This window comes from Megachile rotundata, chromosome 4 (genome assembly GCF_050947335.1).
Source record: "Megachile rotundata isolate GNS110a chromosome 4, iyMegRotu1, whole genome shotgun sequence".
NCBI lineage: Eukaryota > Metazoa > Arthropoda > Insecta > Hymenoptera > Megachilidae > Megachile > Megachile rotundata.
The window spans coordinates 19,424,620-19,444,235 of record NC_134986.1 but is presented as its reverse complement, the minus strand read 5'-3'; the positions used below and the strand labels follow the sequence as shown (position 1 = coordinate 19,444,235).

The 19,616-nt window shown below is 45.7% G+C and overlaps 1 protein-coding gene across 7 annotated transcripts in view; it reads left to right on the top strand.

Moving 5' to 3' along the window:
- Positions 1 to 19,616, top strand: part of Eip74EF (Ecdysone-induced protein E74) — a 142,617-nt gene that overhangs the window by 112,658 nt on the left and 10,343 nt on the right. For 5 of the 7 annotated variants that reach the window (XM_076531036.1, XM_076531037.1, XM_012290682.2 and 2 more), the window contains 2 exons: positions 1,987 to 2,154; positions 2,589 to 2,828. In XM_076531036.1, coding sequence (XP_076387151.1) covers positions 1,987 to 2,154; positions 2,589 to 2,828 — 408 coding nt within the window. The remainder of the gene's footprint in view (positions 1 to 1,986; positions 2,155 to 2,588; positions 2,829 to 19,616) is intronic. The other 2 variants (XM_076531038.1, XM_076531035.1) reach the window with 1 other exon arrangement.

Sequence of the window (19,616 nt, the reverse complement as noted above, 5' to 3'; positions counted from 1 at the left end):
TAATCGCTAAAATAGATTTAGTTACTGTACCGGAAAACTAGCTATGTTCTACTAAAAGTATTTTTTCAAACATTTATCGAGTCGTTTCGAACGAATTCTAAACTTCAAATTGGTATACAATAAGCGTCATTTTACGGTACTTTTACTTTACGAGCTCGTTCTTCGTTCGAAAATCGGTCACTCGATGCGCGACTTATCGTACACGAATCGAGGTAATGCGCTGTCGTTCCAACGAGGATCCTGCAAATTAGCCTTATTGTCGTTAAATGCGGTAGCACGAAGCGAAATAAGGGAGCAAGACCAACCAGCGTGACATAACGCGTGTGTCCCAATCCTGCAGAACTCTTGGTGCACGTGATTCGACGCTTTGCAAAATATCGTTACGTAAGCGACAAGACCAACCAGAGTCACGGATAATCCGGTTCACAAGTGGCTCGTTGAAAACGAAACTCGTTCAGGGAGGAGGGTCCTCGATCATCGAAAATAATCGATCGTTGCAAAAGGAAGCGTTGCTCGATTGCACGAACCAGATATATCATTTTTAATAATTTTTTAATAGCAAATTCGAGAGGCATTGTGACGTTGTAGCAAATTGAAGTTTGAGATATTATGGTGACGTACATAAATTTAACCCTTAAATGCATGATTTTGTAATTTTACCAAAATTTATCAACTAACAAAATACCTTGAAAGCGGTTGATTCAAATTAAAACGAACAGATGACGCTATTGTGTATTTGATTGGTGTGTTGCAGATATGCAACACTACTCATTGCAGGTTTCCTACATTTTGTAAATAATTTATAAGATTAAAACTGGTATGTTGCATTTATACAACTATATGCGTTTAAGGGTTAATTTTGTGAATAGTATCTATAGGAAATTTGAGACGCTAACACAGTTATGGACAGTAACGTAAATTTGAGATAGTAGCACAGTTGGATAGCAACAAAAGTTGAGACATGAACAATAACATCCGAAATTTGCGATATTGTGATAGGGGTTGGTCGTCGCGTATGTAACGGAGCTCCATAAGTATCTGTGACTAACGTGTGCTAGAACGTGTCCACACATATGACGATCGTGATCGTTAAATCTTGCGATATTTTGGGATTCTTAGAATCGACACGATCGACGTCGAAGACAATGACGGTGGCGGCGGTGGTCGTGCAGTCAAGAGCCAGACAGACAGACAGATATCGACGACTACGCTCCGTGCACAGACACATAGGACCACCGGACCTTTTAGGACTGGTTTCAGACGGTTACCTTTCTCTCCGATGGCCCGCTCGTGCAGAGGAGCGAGACAGAGAAGGAGACCGTGGGAAGCGCGAACGATATGCATACCCAATGACCGGATGACCTTCGCTCGTTGCATAAAGATGCCTTTAATTGACGGCGCACGCGAAAACACGTTCGATAAAGCGAAGCAGACGTTGCTCTCGGACCACCTAAGGAGCCTCTAATTCACCCAGGGTGCACAAAGAGCAGCGAAACCGAGCGAAAAGGATGTGCTCGCGTGTAATTCGACCGGATCCAACCGAACCTTTTCTACTTTCGTATCCGAGGACCACTGTGCATAGGCTATTTTTTCGATTGCCGTGATTCGAGATTAATTCCCCAGGTTCGCATTATGGGGATTAAATAGGGGCATAGGATTTTTACGAGCCGAGCAATTCGCTCCACGAAGGAAATATATACGCTTCGGTAGATTCTTATTGTTTTCGAATAGATTTTTGCAAAGATCGGTGTATAATATTACCACGCGTTAATATTGCAGCCCATTGTATCTCTATGCCCTGCGTAACAACTCCTTTATATCAGAACGCATTGTCTTAATAACGCAACCCGTTGTATCGCCACAACTTGGTAATTACTTGTCATAAAAAGCGTTACTCGATAACTTTTCACTGAATGCCGATAACGTTAGATAAGAACAGTTAGCAAAGAAAAAGCGTGTGTTTCTGTTTCTGTTGTATGAAAGCAGGAAGCGGATCACTGCCAGCGAGTCCTGCAGATAGCGGAGTCAGCGACGTCGAATCCAGCACGTCCTCGGGTGGTAACGAGGATGCGAATCTCTTACTGAAAGCCAGGCTCAACCCTAACTCGTCCCTTCAACCGAGCTTGGCGTCCCATCATTCTCATCTGTCGTCAGGTACGTAATTCTTGCAATATCGAATTTCTCTTAGAATCGCAATTTTTTACAATTCGGAACAACGTATCAACCTTTCTGACAATACCACCCGTGTATAATTACGCAAGAATGGAAAGTCGTTTCCGTCGCGCAAAATATTGAAATCGTCGTTTTTACGATTTTTTTATGTCGTTTTCCAAAAACGGAATACCCATTTGCATTCGTTGCTCACCTTTAAAAACTTAATCAATGTTATCTCGATACTTGATCGTATTTTGTCTACGACTCTTCGAGTTTCGTAACGGATGATTACAATTTTCAAAAGCGTCGATTTTGAAAGATCAAGGACGAGTTGGCCCAGTCAATTTTTGATCATTTCGTGAATTTATATTCCCGAGTGCTTTGCGGTACGAGGTGCAGATTTTTCTACGATATTTTTGTGAATTATTCGACAGCAGCGCTCGGCAGGTCAGCCTGTCACAGTCCTGGCGTTTACCCCTCGACGGCGGGTTTCCTACCACCATCGTACCACCCTCATCAGCATCACCCATCCCAGTACCATCCGCACAGAGGGAGTTCACCACACCATCAACACGGGAACCACACCATGGGCCCGACAATGGGACCGCCACACCATCATCATCACCATCAAACGCAGAGTCTACAACACTTGCATTACCGTCAACCACCTACATGTAAGTCTACTTTATCTTATTATTTTTTTATACAAATGTCATCGCTTCGAACAACGAAACGAGCACGATTTTAAACGAATGCCAAAACGTTTAGAACGTATGAAATACGTTTCCCTCTCGTGCCCAGATCACAAGGTATATTTTATAAATTTTAAACGCGCGTCTTCTATTTTTCACCGTGCGAATAACCTCTTGTATCCGCCTTTGAAGCAAGACGATCCTTAAATGTTATCGGAAACGTTCGGAACGTAAGAAATACGTTTTTCTTGCATTTCAATATCACAAAGTAGATTTTACAAGTCCTGAATACATTTCCATTGTTTGACAACGTCTGCTGCATTTCAACCCGCATTTGCCGAGAAAAAATACTTGGTCGATGCATCGACGGTGAGGTGCCACTGTTATGCAAGAGTCACTTTTATTCACCGTCCGATTTTAACACCCGTATTATAAAATTGTTGCAACCGGTAGAGAAATCAACATTTCAAAGTTGATTTCCAATTCCACGTTCGAAGCATATCGATTCAAGACTGACAATGTATCGAGGAAAGCCTCCAAACAGGATTTTTCTTTTCTTTCTGTTTTTAAATTCCAAGAAAAAGCGAATTTATTTTCACGCGTTCGAGAGAATCTCCGTCGTTCGTTGTCGATTCGCGGAGCACTTTGAATGTTGAACGATATAAATCGGTAATTTCGACGTCTTATGACTGATATCGATGAGATACGATAGTCGTGACGCAACGACGACCGGCTCGAGTTTATTTCGGCTTGCTGGGTATCGATCGATCGCGAACGGCGAAAGAAAGTGTCTCATAGCCTGTTAAGTAATTATGCTCGGTGAATAATTTCGATTGGATGCTCGTATCGGATAAAACATTGATAAGTGAAGATGTTGATCGATCTTCGATAGTGAACGATTCGTCGTATCGTGAGTCATTTTATATCTATGAAAGATTTCTTAATAATTCTATACATTTATTAAGAGTTTCTACTTTACGTCCTACTTCGAGCTTCCACGTTGAGTCTTGCTAAGTAAACGAGAACAGAAAGACAGTACTAATTCCCCCAAATTCAATAACGCGTTCCTGCCGAGTTGCTCACCGTCCCGTGTACCTGCTGTATAGAACAACGTCATCATCCTCGTAGTCGGTAGAAGTAGCTACGACGCCGACGTCGGCCGCGAGCATTCGCGTTCTCTTGACCCACTTACTTTTCCCTGATTCAACGGCCCAGATTTGCTTCCTGCACCGTCGTCGCACGCGTCGATAGGATCGGCTCGATTCATCCTCCAACCTTCCTTTCCTCTTCTTTCTCCCTTTTTTCCACGACGCTGTTTCCTCTCGCTGTTTTGTTCGCGATTATGCGCGTTCCATTTACTTAAACATTTTCCTGTCTTTATCGAGCGGAGAAAGTTTACTCTTCTTCGTTGCGTTTCCAAGAATCTCCAACATTTCCTGCTGCAAGCGCAATAACGATAACAGCGGACAGACTTTTTCTGCGCAACGAATTCGTTTGTAGATAAACTCCGTTTGCAACATTATACGGAGTCGAAAGGAGAAGTTGCAGTCGCAATTAGCGTGTTTTTAAAGCGACGAAGGTATGATTTATTAAGATACCCCGAATTGGAAGTGTAAAGGGAGGAATAAGACGCAATAATCTTGCGTCGTGATCACTTTGCCAATCGGTTTTGTCTTTCCGATCGCGTTCGACCGAACGACAGCTGATTTCGCCGGGGCACACCTGGTCCCGTCGTGATTTCAGTGGTGCTGCTCGAATTGGATCGTCGCCAAGGTTGCAGACGATTGCCTTACCTGAAAGGAGGCTCCGAGTGAAAATCGAGAAACACCAACGAGAAATCCGCTCTTCGCGCGGTGATTATTAACCCTCCGCAGGCAATCTGGGTCGTTGACGGTTCTTACGATTTCCATTTCTTTTTCGCTTTTATCGCGATGGATTTTAAACTTTAAACTCGCGCGATGGATTATAGACGAGGTTCGATAGGTGTCCCAGATTGCTTCTGTCATTGTATGAAATTGTATTTCGAAGAATATATGTAATCGTCGGATATGTAACCGTTCGATTTTTTGTTATAACTGTTCCTCGATGGATGTAGCAATAGCAATTCTTCGATTCTGGTTAACCGACAACGAGGTCTAGCCTGACTTTCCCTGATTGAAAGTGTTCCTGAAGCGTGGCAACGCATCTAACCCCGTTTCCAGCAAATTCTCTATCGAATATTGTTACTACCAGGATGTATTTATTTAAAAATGTTTCTCTTACCGTAAAGCTTTGTTCGACGATTTCCACTAGCTATCTTGGCGGACTGGATCAAACAATTAAAAGATATAATCGTGCATTTGGAGACACGGTATTAAGAATACTTTTATCCCAGACCTCCGAATCTAAACAAAAGAAACTTTAGGACATAAACGAGACGAAAAATCATTGCTTAATACAAAAACAAGAAATTGCCTAATAATTTCGAAAAGTTAAAGAGACGTTCATTTCGTGACGTGATTATAAGTTTTTAATCTATTTTTGTCCATTGCACCTGTTGCGTAAAATGGATTAATTGCATGCCGAGCAAGTGCAGCCGAATAAACAAAAGGATAATCAATGTCGGACGGATTAAGGAGGTGCCCTGGAATAAGAGTGGTATTATCGACACGATGTAAAGTATCTGTTATAGAGGTTACAAAGACTCGTAAAGGCAAGTGGCTATTTTAAGCTTTCTTTTGTTCGCCACTGCATGTAGATTCGGGTGCAACGTAAGCTATTCGATTTGCTCGGTATTTCATAAAAGCCAGGAAGAACGTAGGTAGAATGCAGCAAGAATAAAGGGAGGGGCCAGGAAGAGGTTAGGGCAGTACCTTTGACCAATGGAAGGCAGAGTCGCACGAAACCGTGCCGTTCGCCACAAAGGGGTTAAAGACTCCTCTGCCGGTCTCCTGGCGAACCGCGTACGATTACAGAACACGGTGTGTTTCGCGTGTAACGTAATCTCGTAAACCGATCGTATCGAGCCGATCGAAACGGCAACGGCAGAAATTGCATCGTGATCCTGCGGGTGGGTCCTTAACAGGTTGAATTTTCCTCCGACCGAGTTTCGCGTTGGTCGCGTCGAGCACCGCAATGGGAACACGGCCGACGCTGCGCTGGTGGGGTGCCCCGCAAAGTTACCAAATCGCTATGGCGTAACATTTTGCTTATTCACGTTCGATTATACAATCCGGCACACTTTTACTCCTCGAGCAGTGGTCTGTCCGTCGACTTCTATATACCTGTTCACCGTGTTGTCATTGCCCGTCCTACACGACGCGTATTCTCCTCGTCTCCCTTCTTCTATACCTTGTCGTTCAATCGGATTCTCGTCTTACGCCTTTCGAACTTTCCAGCTGTTCGTCCCAATTAAATAATTACCGTTTCTCGTGATATTCCTACCTTCAACGGTGATATTTCACTCTGACTTTAATTCCCGGCGCAGATTTTCACCGGTTACCTTCGGGCAATGGTGTCCTTTTTTTCCACTCTTTCAGCTGCTCGTTCCAATTAAAGGATTATTATGTACTTCTGTTGCAGCTTGGAACCACCACTGATTTCTCATCTTTTTTGTATCGGTGCAACGTGCACCTATAGGCTTTTTTTAATCGAGGACGATACAGGAAAAGGTTAAGCGGCGTTACCTAGCGAAACTTTAACGGAAAGGCGCAGTCGTGTTGTTTTTCGCGCGTTGCCAAGTGGTCCGAGGTTTTTCCGCAATTTTGCCAAAGCAGATCGCCATCAGCCGCCTCTATCTAGAACGACGTACCAGATAAATATCGGAAATAGCCCCGGGGACCGCGTTAGTCGCGTGAAATCATCTCTACGAGTTCGCGAACGCGTGCTTTCTGCGAAAGAAATATATCTCTTCTTCTTCCCCTTCGATCATTGTCATACATTTTCTTTACGACTGTCAACCTCTTCAATGTCCAGCGTCCCTAACGTACAAGGATATTTTTCACGAAGCTTTGCGTTGCAGTAGCAGTGTCGAATTTCGTTTCGTTTAAAAAATTCGTTGGTCGATCAAAATGCACGACTCTCCTGGGTATATCGTAATCGGCTCTCATTCGAATAGATCGTTTCTCGGGGCCACTACATATTTTATTCGAGTACCGTTTTATCGAACCGGCAAGTGCAGACGAATTTGGTTTGCAACGAGGGTTAAAAGCAACGCGAGTGATTCGCGAACGTTAGGCGCCATGCTACGACTGGAATAGAAACGAGAGACGAGCAATAGTCATTCGATGAGTTATTTTAGAGCGGATCATCATCGAACTACGATTCGACTCTGTTCGAGGCGAGAAACAAGGCGTGAAAGACCCCTCGAAACTCTTCAGGAACGAAAGTTTCGCGAGTCGCGCGCTGGCAACCGACACGGCCCACATTTTAATGTTAAGGACGAATAAAAAAGCGTTACAAGGCTCCGAGAGCCGATTAAATCCCGATTAACCCTTCGATGTGACGCAAGCAATGCACCTTTCTACCTTTTCGATTTTCATCTCTTCAACTTGAAATCGTTACGTTACAGATGCTCGATTTCTAATGTGACAGGAAACCGCGTCATAAACGTGTCACAAAATAGCACAATGTCCGATTTTACGATACCTTTTATGTCGTCGATTCGTTGCCAAATCACGTTTACTTTTACGATGAACGATTTTAGTATCTCGCGAAAGAATAAAAAAAATCAGCAATGGAATTTATGCTCGTCAAGTGTCAAGGTGAGAACGAATCTTTCATTAGAATTCGTAAATATTCATTATCGCGATTTCGCGATTCGTTCACGAGTCTCGGACGTTTCTTTTCCGCTGGCCGTTTCTTTCCTTCTTCGTCTCTTTCTCTTCCCTCCACGAACGATTTTCAAAACAGCCAGACGTTATTTCAAACTTATTTCTGGACGAGTTCAGAGAGCGGGACGCGTAACACGGCCGACACTGTTTTCCCGGAATCAGTCATGTGATTCGAAACCGAATTTCTCGCGGATCAGAATAATCATTTCGATTTCGTAGCCTTCCAGTGACGAGTTCAAGTACACCACGTGCTCGGACATCCGAGTCGGTTCAAATAACTTTACTTCGAGAGAGAATCTTTACCTCGGGAGAACAAACGCTCGTATACAAAAAAGGTACATGTATGCGAGAACCGAATGATCGCGCGCAAGGAACGCACATATATGAATTTAGAGCCAAGAATCAAAGAGCCAAAACGCGATACCACTTAAACTTATCGCTGCGACCGTTCGAGCTCGAAAAATTGCGCAAAAATACGCATGTTTGGGAACTGAGCCGACTCGTCGGATGTCCTGGTTGCCCTAGATCAAGTACTCGCCGGATATTTTTAAAAAAGATCGCCAGACGCGAGTCGCGTCCGACGTAATTCGGACGCGAGCGAAGAAGTGGGAAGGAACAAGAAATAACTGACCAGGTGAAGGAGCAAGGGAGAGGGAGGCTTAAGGTGATATCGAAGAAAAAAATAGAACGGTTTTACGATCAGTGGCGAATAACAGCTTCCTCTCAGCAACTTCCCTGCCTTCAGAAATATTAATGCACGAAAAAATTTCAACCCTTTGAATCCTCGCGTTATAATTAAATATTACACCCTGCACGGACTTCGATGCGAGTCTCGGAATCACGGTGAATATTACGGGCGCTAAAATCGATTCTCTCGATTCGATATATTCCTTCGTCTCGTTCCTGAATCACTTAAACGAGTAGGCAAATTCGAGAAGATACAGAAGGTGTTCGAATTTGTATGGCAACTGCGAATAAAACACGAACGCCGACAGGTGTTTCTACTCTTCCGTCGTATCCTTCGTTCGATTGGTATATTTGCTAACAGGCGGTTGTCGTCGTGACACGAACCAATTTGCCGTTCGATGTATCCGCCAACGGAGAGGAGATGAACCTCGAGGATCGTTCGCTACTTTGCGATATAAGCCGCGACGCGAAAACATCATTTTGCACACGGGCTCGATGTAAATGAAAGCCACTTACGCAGCTGTTGGTTGTTATCGGTCACTGGAAACCGGTCTAGTACCATTCAGATACTTTTCAGCCTGCTGGAGCAGCGACCTCCGCGAACGAAATCTTTCATTCTTCCCGAGAGAATCAATCACTTTAACCCTACCAATTTGTTCGACAGTCAGAAGCGTACGAGGTGTTCGTATCTCATTATGTCTCGAAATTAATATAATCGACCGATTAAAAAAAGAAGGGGCAAAAAAAGGAGAATCGAATAGCATTAATATATATAGAGTGGAATATTGAATACGAAATCGCGTCGAAGGCGAGAAGGAAAAAATGACGATTCGTAAAAGAGAAGAAACGAAACGCGAGTAAGAAGAGATGCGTTGTGAAAATGAGAAAAAAAAAAGTATGAAGAATAACGAAAGAATCTGCTCGCGGTTGTTGCGGCACGCTGAAAGGGTCGTGCGCGTTGTTACGTAACGCTTCGCATAGCAGCGAGTAAAAATAAAGGAACGAAACGCGATGCAGAGTGGATTCTGAGCATAGACTGGGTCTAGGTCTAGGTCGACTAGGCGGGGCGTGTATAGGTTATATACGTACGCTGTCGTCCCGTACGGTACCTCGTTTCCTCGCGCAGGTCGATCGTCTCCTCCGCCTTTTCCTATTCGATTACGGATTTCTTCGTCGAGCAGAGCGACACTCGTCTTACAATTAATAACTCTTACTCCATTGCTCGCGTACGATTGTGTCGCGGCAGGGGAAAAGAGAGAGGGAGATATCGCTTTTGCTCGGAATTCGTGTCGATATTTGCATTCGAAGGTATTTTCTTATTTCGCCGCTTACATCAGTCCGCGAGCTCGTTACCACGTTCTATCCGGCTTGGAAATTACTGAATCGAGACCAACAGTCTTGTTTGAACCTTCTGTTCCTTCTGGTTACTATAACAGTTCGGTCGAAACGTTTTATTTAAACGATTAGTAATTTCTGGAACGAGTGTTTCTGTGTGTTCTTCGGTTAGGTATTTAAATCAATGTCAAATAAGGATATATCCTCTTGTAAATGCCCGAATACTACGCTACAAATGTATGGTATAAAAAAATGTAAATTCGAAGCTCAAGTTATATCCTTCTCGTAAACTTAGTAATCAGGGTTTGAATTATTCCTTAACATGTTCTACAAACCGCGTTAACTAATAACCATGTAAAACGCATACGATGCGTCATTAATTTCGAACATCGAAATTAATCTTCGATAAACTGAACGATAGTGCACGAGCTGTGTATTCAGCTTGCGTTAGCCGGTAAAATACACGGCTCGAAGCGTTACGCCAACTAAACAAATTCCAGACGCGAATTAACATAAAGCCTGGAAAGTTATCGCGTCGTAAAAGCATGGTTTTTGCGGAGTAACTCGAACATGAAAGTACGCCGTGTACCATTTTCTTTAGCTAGTTAGCCGTTCACCTCGTTTCGCCGCGCAGAGAGGAAAAGTCCGCGAGGCAGGCGGAGCAGGTGCAACAAAGGCAACGAGCAAAAACAAAAGGAGGGAAACACGCGGCGGCTGAGTCTAGGCTAGGTCTAGGTGTAGGTCTAGGTCGACTAGGAAGGGGTGCGCCGGTCTACTTCCTGGCCTAGTACCGAGGAATCGCCTTTTCCGTTCGCGTACCGATCATTCTTCTTCCGAAACTCGATATTTCCGCGATAGACAACGCACCACCTACGTGTTTGCTTTTAAAACTTCGTCAATTTCTTTCTCGACACGTTTTACAATTGTTCGCTTTCCTAACAAAAACGATCGCTTTCATTCTCGAGTCATTCGAGACCTATATTCATTTTAATAGAAGCCAGAACTGACTCTGACACGGTTTTACACAGCGGTGTTTCCTTATTATAATCGTCTAATAATATTCAAGTTTACGATGTAATAAGTGACTCTCGTAACAGTTAAAATTGCCATAACTTTGTCAAAACCACGGAGAAGAATAAACGCAGACGGAAGGCGAAAGTGTTAGTGTCGTAAAGTGCATTCACACCGGTTGCACGTGACAGTAATGCTACCATCGGTGCTGATTAATGTCTTCTTAGCGCTCCGGAAGCACACACGGTGTCGGATTTTATTGTAGGCCAACAGACACGACAGAGAATACAGTTTATAAACATTGGCGTACCCTAGGATTTTTATGCGGCAGCTTAACTTGGAAATTGCGGAGTCGGGGTTGAAAAGTTTGGAAATTTGAAAAGTCCGATCTTGTTTGAGAATTGGAAATTTCTGCTACGAGGAATCCTGTGTCTTGCGTTTGTCACGTTACGTAAGAAGGGCCAATCAATATTTTAAGAGAGCCAGGACCACACTGATCCCTATCTATTCGCGCCAATGTTTATAAAGTACAACGAAAGCAGGAAATAATGTTTCGTCGCGAATTCGACGCGATTTTCAAAGGAGCAATCGACACCGCGTACCGTATTACAGAAGCATATTGCACGTTCGTATCTTCTTCCTCGTCTGGTATTCGCGACGGTAACATCCATTTTGTGCTTTTCTTTCTCTCTCGTTCCACGATGTGTGGTATAATTGGAAATAATACTAGCTTCGTTGCAAATTCTCCGTTCCAATAATAAGCGCATAGTTGCTTTAAATAGCTAGCAGTTGCGGTGAATAATCATGAACATATTCATGAACAAGTTAAACCGCGGTGTGCAATGCGTTACGATTTCCTGAGGGAAAGATTAGGGCAGTTAGATTTAGACTTGTTAGTACTGGTTTCACTTGTAGCTCCCGTACAGCTAGCGAAACGTCCGCAAAAAATCTCGTTTGTACTACTTAACGAGTTCGAGTCCGAGATAACAGGTGTGTTTGGAATTTCCTTTTCATATATAGCAACAGAGTGCATCGGCGTTCTACGCGTTTTAGCTGACCCTGATTTGACGTGTTAGGCACTCATCGTTCTCCGTGTTTTCTAAATGAATTAATACGATTTTATGGCCTTCCTAGTGTTACCGTTCTTCTGCAACGAGTAATTCAACGATATCTTGATATAAAACTACCACCGGAAACCGTGTAATTGACCGATATTATCTGGCTCCAGTTATTTTTACAGCTCTGACTCCATTACAAAATTACTCTTAGATCGTAGCTGTAAAAATAGTTCAACAATCAGCGCATTTGCTTGGATATTATTGAAGTAAAATATTTTAAGAATGATTATTTAAATTATATATTGTTTTTCTTGAAAAAAGTAGTAAAAATGTATTATCCGTGTTACGGTAATTCGATAGTCCATACAGAGTCGGTAGTTGGAGAAATCGGTAAGGATAGCTCGGACATCGGTGCGTCACACGATCGGGCGTGAATGCGTTGTTCCCAAAAAATCAGCGTGTCACTCGGTAACGCGGTTCTTCCCAGCGTTGAATACGAAAAAGGACGATGCACGCATGTACGAATGCCCGATGAATTCGTACGCGATCGCGTCCGGAAGTGGCGCGATGTTCAGCGCGTTTTCGGGCCGCAGGCTCCCCGGTAAGCGAGGAAGAGGAGACGATGGATTGGCGCGAAGAAAGAGATGCGAAAGAGAGAGGAAGAGGATTAGGTATAGAGATAGGGGGAGAAAGAAAGGGGAAAAAAGAGGAAGAAGAAGAAGGAGGAGGAGGAAACGAGACACGGGTTTACAGATAGGCACAGGCACAGGAACAGGCACACAGGGGCAGAGGCTGGCAGCCGGGCGAAAAGCAGGCAGGCGCAGGCAGCCGGCCAGCCAAGCCGAGCCAAGCCTCGCAGCGAGCGTCCTTCCTGGGTCTCTGCCCCTACCGATGTATGTATTGTAGTATTGTATATTTGCAGTGTACATATTATCAGAGCGGGTTCCTCTGTGTGCACTTGTCGGTGTCCACGGACGTGTAGGTGCGGTGGCGCGCGCAAACACGTACACACCGACAGAGTCACGTATACGCGGATGCTGGTATGGTCGGGAGAGCACATATGTGTAGAACGTTGCCGCCGCCGTCGCCGCCGGCAAAAATGCATAGCGCTGTTGCACCAGACGGTTCTCAACCGGACAGACTTCTCTCTCTTCCTCTCCCAGTGTCCCTCCCGTCTCGCGCGTAAAAGTCATCGCTGGCTGATCCGGCTTATCGGCGAGACAGTGAGCCGAATCGATTACCCGAAGGGAACCGTTCTTCCACCGGGCAAATCCCTGGGGAAAATATTTGCTATGCGCCGATGATGGTAGAACGATAAATTTAATCGGAGCAAAGTATGAGACAAGCTGAGAGGATGAGAGACCAGTAAACGATGCCTCTTCAAGGCCTCTCCCTCCGTTTCGCGGACCACTCTCGTGTCACGTTCGATTTGCTCGTCTTAATCTTCCGGCCGGTTCTCGCGGATATTTTCGAACGCTTCCGACAGTAATTGCACCTCGTTTTTCCTTTACTCGAGCGATTCAAAACAATAAAGGTGCGTTTAGATTTAGCGATCGAATACTCCCTGGACTTTCGACAAATTTCAACTTTGTCGATAACGCGATTCGACGCGACGCCTTTCGATCCCTTGGATATCATGTATAGAAGTAGGTTACGCGCTCTTTCAGAAAAATTCAGTTTGACACCCGAACGATGATAGAACCTTCTCGCGTGTACATGCATACTAGAGAAAAGACAATCTCTTGCATCAAATTTAGTGCCTCTTACGAATCGCGCAGACTATTTCTATATATGTTTCGATTCAACCAGATTCGACTCGCAGTGATTTAATTTACCTCGTTTCAATCCCATATGATTCAATTCGGTACGTTTCAATTCGACGCTCCGCAATCCACCGTACTCGAGTAATTTACTTGATGGTCATTTACGCTAAACGAAGCGAACCAATGCTTTCGCTCGTCTATTCCAAACGTACCCTAACGCGTTCGATAACCATGGAAACTCGCTTCCAAATTGCGATAATGACGCGATAACGGTTCGATCGCGAAGCTTCTTTCATCGGGGCATATCGATCGTTTCCACGAACTCTCAGGATGTTAATTACCGACGAAAACATTTTCACCGGCGACGACGGACCGTCGTGCAAATATTTTTCGTCCCGATCGTATTAGAATTTCAAGATGGCGGACAACGACGGAGAGCAGTCGGCTCGAGTCCAGTCCATTTCGTCATGAGGATCACTTTCCTTATTCCTATTATACTAGCTCACGCACGCCCTCACATGTGCGCCGCGCGTACACGTGCACCGAGGCGGCGTGGCGCGGCGGGACGATGCACATGCACAGACAAGCCTCGATCGAGGAAAGAAGGAAGAGGATCGCTCGAGCGAGAAAGCGAGAGGGTACGAGTGGGAGGGTGCGGCGACGTCGAGAGGGAGAGGGAAAAGAGCTGCAGCTAGAGTACCACGCGAGTATAACGCCGAAGGCACGTATCGGCGGTTTTAGCGAGGTATAGACGATGACCTTGTCGCCGGCAATTCACCCCGTCTGTCTCTCCCTCTTTGTCTCTTTCTCGCTGCGCTTCTCTTTCTTTTCCCTCCATTGACCCTCTCCGACACTCCGTTCCACGGCATCGTTTCTCCACGTCGCTGCACCCCTCTCCCCTCTTGGCCACTTCTTCTTCTTCTTCCGTCTCCCCGCGATCGTGTGATTGCTCCATCCCTCTCGCTCCCCATTATTCCACGGATGCACCGTGTCTCTCGCCGCGTCCTCCTTGCACTCGTCACCGACCCACGTCATCGCCTCTCTCTTCGACGCTGTCTTTCTTCTTCGATCGCCGCGTTGCGTCGCCTCGCGTCGTGCCGTACGATTTTTTTACGCGTGACAATGTCCTTCCTTCTTTCGCGCTCGCTACTCTACCGCGTAATACCGACATGCTCCACGCGGACTTCTTACTACCCGCTCCACCGCAAATGCCACCCTCGAGATCCAAAATTTTACATTTTTCCTCGATAAACGCTTCGCTGTCCTCCTTTTATCCGCGTACCTACCAGAACTACCGCCGTCTTTAATCTCTGCGGGGACAATTTTCTTAAAGTCGGGAAAAGAAACGATTTAACTTTTTGCCGTAATAATACGTTGTTCGTTTTAAATCTGAACAATTATATAAATAAACTTTAAAAGAATTATAATATACAAAGGTAATGTTAATGCCTGCATCTGTGATCTTTGGTCGATGTGAAAACAAACTAAACGCGCGAAAACAATTTTTTTCTTCGACAAGATCAAAGAGTCCAGAAAACTCATTCTTTCTGAAATGCCCCTGCTACCGAAAACATATTTTTCTTCGATACAAAGAATTTGTCATCGGTCGGTTGCTCGAACACGTTAGTTCTTATAACCCTTGAAATATACCTAACGTTTAACCACCGCAGGAGTGGTATTCCCTTTTACCGCGAGCTTTACAAAAACAAAATAATCGACCCGTATATCGTATCCTGTTCATCGTTCTTCGTTTCGAGCTTGTCCCTTCCTCGTAGAGAAGCACCGATACTCTAACACGGTTTATTTCTCTTCGAATCAGCGAACGAACAAGTTCGACTTTTCGTTTTCATCGTGGGTTTCGTCTTCGTCGCGTTCGCGCATGCGCCCCTTTGTCATCGCGAACACGGAACTGGTTTCTCTTTCGCTCTCGCGTAGATACGTGGCAACGAGTTAAAGGTCCATTGGCGTAACTAGAATTTTCGTTCGAGGGCTAATCCGAACCATAGACTCGTTACAGACAAGTGTAGTATTGCGTTAGATCTCCGAGAAAAGTATCGCCACCTGTTGTGCCTCGTTGTAAGGCCCGTCCTGGTTAAAGGTTCGTTCACGAATCGCAGCGATTTCGCAGGTACTCGCACGCAACGTAAAATTGTACGTTCACTTTCATTGGCGAGTATCGAACGCGAGCTCTTCCGCGTGGCCTTTCTCGATCGTTCCTCCCTTTCCCCTGTTCCATCGCTCGCGATTGCACGGCTCGCGTGCATCGGACCAACGAGAACACTCGACTTATTTTTCTTCTTCGAGCCTCGTTATCTTTCACGGCCCATATACGACGATGTCCTACGTACCCAACAAGAAAAACGCTGGCTGGCTGATTTTACGCAACGCGTCACCGTTATTTATGCAACGAAAACTGCGACGATCTCGATTCGTAATCGAACGCGTCGAATTTCATAATTGACTCGCGCGAAGGAAACGAAAATGTTGCGAGGGTAAGCAAGTACGATAACGGGTATACATTACCTGCCAAAAGTTTCGAATCGCGTGCCGATTTATAGCCAAATCGTTGAATAATCAGTCGCTCTTATCAATGTCTGCATCGAGCCAAATTGTTTTCGCGAATACGTGGAACACTTTCTACGACTCACCTGCTCTTTCTCGTTAAGGGCAAAGTTCGACAAAATTAGTCGTCCGTTCTCCTTTCCTTTTTCTACGATAGTATACCCTCTACATAATTGAGGAGTAATTACCGACTTACCATTAACCGCGTGTTAGACTGATATCTAATACTAAACAGTTAGATAACTAAGCGAGAAATATTGCACCGTAATAGTTTCCTTTTAAAACGCGGTAAAGTCAGAGGTTTAACGTAACGAATGGTAACACACACGTTACTTTGACATTCCGATTCACGCGACTCCAAACTTTTGATCAACAAAGTCAGAACAAATTCTTCTTTCGTCTTAATCGACAAATTTCGCACCGAGCAGCTCGTTTTATCGAGTCACGAAAAAGAAGCACCGTTATCAAAATTGCGACCGCAGGGGCGACAGATTAGCGAAAAGAGCGTTACGCAACGCGCGTACCAAAAAGTATTATCGTACGAGAAAGCGGGGCCCAGTTATCGACGTAATTAGCCATAATGGGCCTTCAAAGCGAGGTTCAATCACCCATCAAAAATTATTGCAATAAGTACAAACTTTTATGCACGATCGCCGCGAGTATTAGAAGTAAAAAACTTGTGTCATTATTACGAATATAAGCTCGGGGATTTCGTAACTTATCCCGACGTTCATAGAATGGAACACTGGACACTTGACACTCGAAATTTTCTAGGGATCACCTCTCAGCCTTGAATAGAGGGGTGAGCGAGAACAGGGTGAGATTTTTACCCACTTATACCTCCGCGATGACAAGCCTCGTGGGGCGCTTTGGAATTCCCCCGGACGCTTCTCGCATACATAGAGAACTTGTCGCGTGAACGTGGCCAACTCCGGGGGTGGGTTCCTGTAACTCACCCTTCTGGAGTGCAGAGAACCCGGTCCAGTCTGGACCACAAGATTCTAGTTACGCCAATGGCCGTACGGTTGCGTGTGACGTAACCCGTCGATCTTTTCCGCGAGCAGAAACGACTTCCTCGGTAATAAGCCACCTCCCTGTGATCTCGCCGCGACTCGATCGTTAACGCCGCCCGGACCTCCCCGGGGGCACGTGTGCGCTCCTCGCGCGTACCCAGCGTGGAACTATACTCGAAAATTGACAATTTCAAATGATTCATTTCCGCCGCTACACTGTCCGCTCGGCTCCGTGGGGACCGGCTCTCCTTTCCGTTGTCTCGTCGTTCCAGCGAGTAAAAGACCAGGAGGAGAGAGAGATAACGGGCGGGCGAGAGGGAGGCAGAGAGCGAGACGAAGAAGGGCATCACAGAGAAAGGGGACGAAACGGACCGGACAGAGAGACGAGCGAAAAAGAAAGAGAGAGAAGAGAACGAGAGGGAGAGAGCGAAAAAGAAACACGATGGACGTTGGTCCAACCGAGGCGGGTCTCTCGGACGCGAATTCACGCACACACACGTTCTCGTCTAAATATAATGCCCGGCGTGTTGCAGGCGTGCGCGCGCGCGCCAACACGCTCTTCTCTCGTTCGTGGCACTCGAATGGCGCGAATGCACGCAGCTGCCGCTGCATCGTCGGTGCATACTGCACGCACACGCGACGTTGCAGCCAGCCTAGACCTAGACCCACTGAGCTAGCCTAGACCCGCGGATATATATGGTCTGGTGGGGAGAAACAGGAAGATGCGGGAAGGGGCGAAGAGGGGGCTGGCTGTCTCTAGTACTATCGGAGAAAGTGAACGGGCATCAAGTACGGACCCGGTATGTAGTTCCCCGCTCGCCAAACTTTTCGTGTCACGTGATCCTTCTATCCTGCCTTACGTGTCTTTCACGATAAATCGATACCGCGCTATCGATACTTTTACTCTTGTATTCGTATCGAAACAAAATATCGATATCGACTCGGTATCGAAGCAACGCGTGCACGGCTTTCTTTTTCGTCGAGAAAACACTTTTGATCCATTTTCGGAGGATCGTTACGCACGAACTCGTAATCGTTTTAATTCGTTATCGAAAAGGGTTCTTACTTGCAAGTTCGATGTTTTTCAAAAATTGTATCGATAATGTGGGATCGTTTACGATAAACTTCCGAAGCCTGTTTCGTCGATATAATAAGCACAGGGTAAATCAGAGCGAGTGTTTTTATTCCGGAAACAATTTAGCGCGCTCTTCCGCCGAGTTCCGTTGTCAGGATTTTCGATCTAGGTTTTTTCGTTCCGTTACGTAACATCGTTCAACGTATGCAAGTCCATTACATGGAACAACTATTAACTTATTTACATTCTGGTTGCAATCGTTATCTTATTATTGTATTTATTATAACGCGTCAGATAAGAGACTCCTTCCATACGATCGGTGTCAATGCCACTGACCCAAATCACCTCGGTCGATCGCGTATTATCCGACGGCTGGGCGCGAAAGGGAGGGAAAGCGTACGCGGTTTTTGGCAATTGTCGGGTCTAGGTTATCTTTCGCGCGCCGACCGCGATAACACCCTTTCAATTTCAAGAGTGCACTATCGTCGCGACGCCAGTCTCGCAGCGCCGTATTACTAGCACAACATCGTCGACGTTATCAGATAATTGTTTGCGTAATATCTTCTAGAATGCTCGTCCTTATTTCTCGCCTCGTTATTTCGAGACCATCTCTGGGAAAAACGAAGGAAAACAACGGCTCGAGATCGCTCGCTCCAGATTATCGAAACGCTCCTTTCTTCGCCGAATATAATTCTCGTATTGTGTACGAGAATCTAGCCGGACTAAGCTGTTTTCGGAAATCCGAATGTCTCGATATCTAGCAGCGAGTATTCGAGAAAGACCGGTAAGAAGTACGCGAAATATATGCGTGTACGAGCCTAAAATAAATCGACCGGTGGATGGTCGCGGTGGCTCGTTACGCTCGGATCTCAATTAAGGGGCAGAGAATCAAAGGGTTGAAGTTCCCAGTTCCCTTTCGCCAGCCGGAGCAAGAGTCCCTGTCTCCGGTCAGAATTTATACAGACCGACAAGTTTGCCGGGTCGAGGAGAGACAGCGGTATTACCTCCCGCCTCTAAATTCGGTATCAGCCGACCATTAAATATCCCCGTGGGTATTTTGCGCCGCGACGAACGCTCCCTCTCCCTCTCTCTTTCTCTCCGTCTGTTCCCGTTGGTTCTTCGAGGAGGCGCACGCTCTCTCTCCTCGTCCGCTGCAAGAAGTTGCGCCCACCGAGAGTGCGCACGATGGTCACTGACCTCGCACACGTCGTGTCCGTGACGACGGAAGAGGAGTCACGCATTCTTCCCATTCGGCCGTCGTCGTCTTGACCTCTGTCCGCCTGGCGAACGAAAAGAATGCGTGCGACGTAGGCAGCGCACACCGCGCACCGGATTGGTCCGGGAATACAGACGCCTCTTTCTCCATCGCTCGCCTAACTGGCTCTGCCGAAACTATCATCGGCTCCTGCGAACCCCTTTTCAACCGGGAACTACACCTTCGGACAAGCGTAGCGC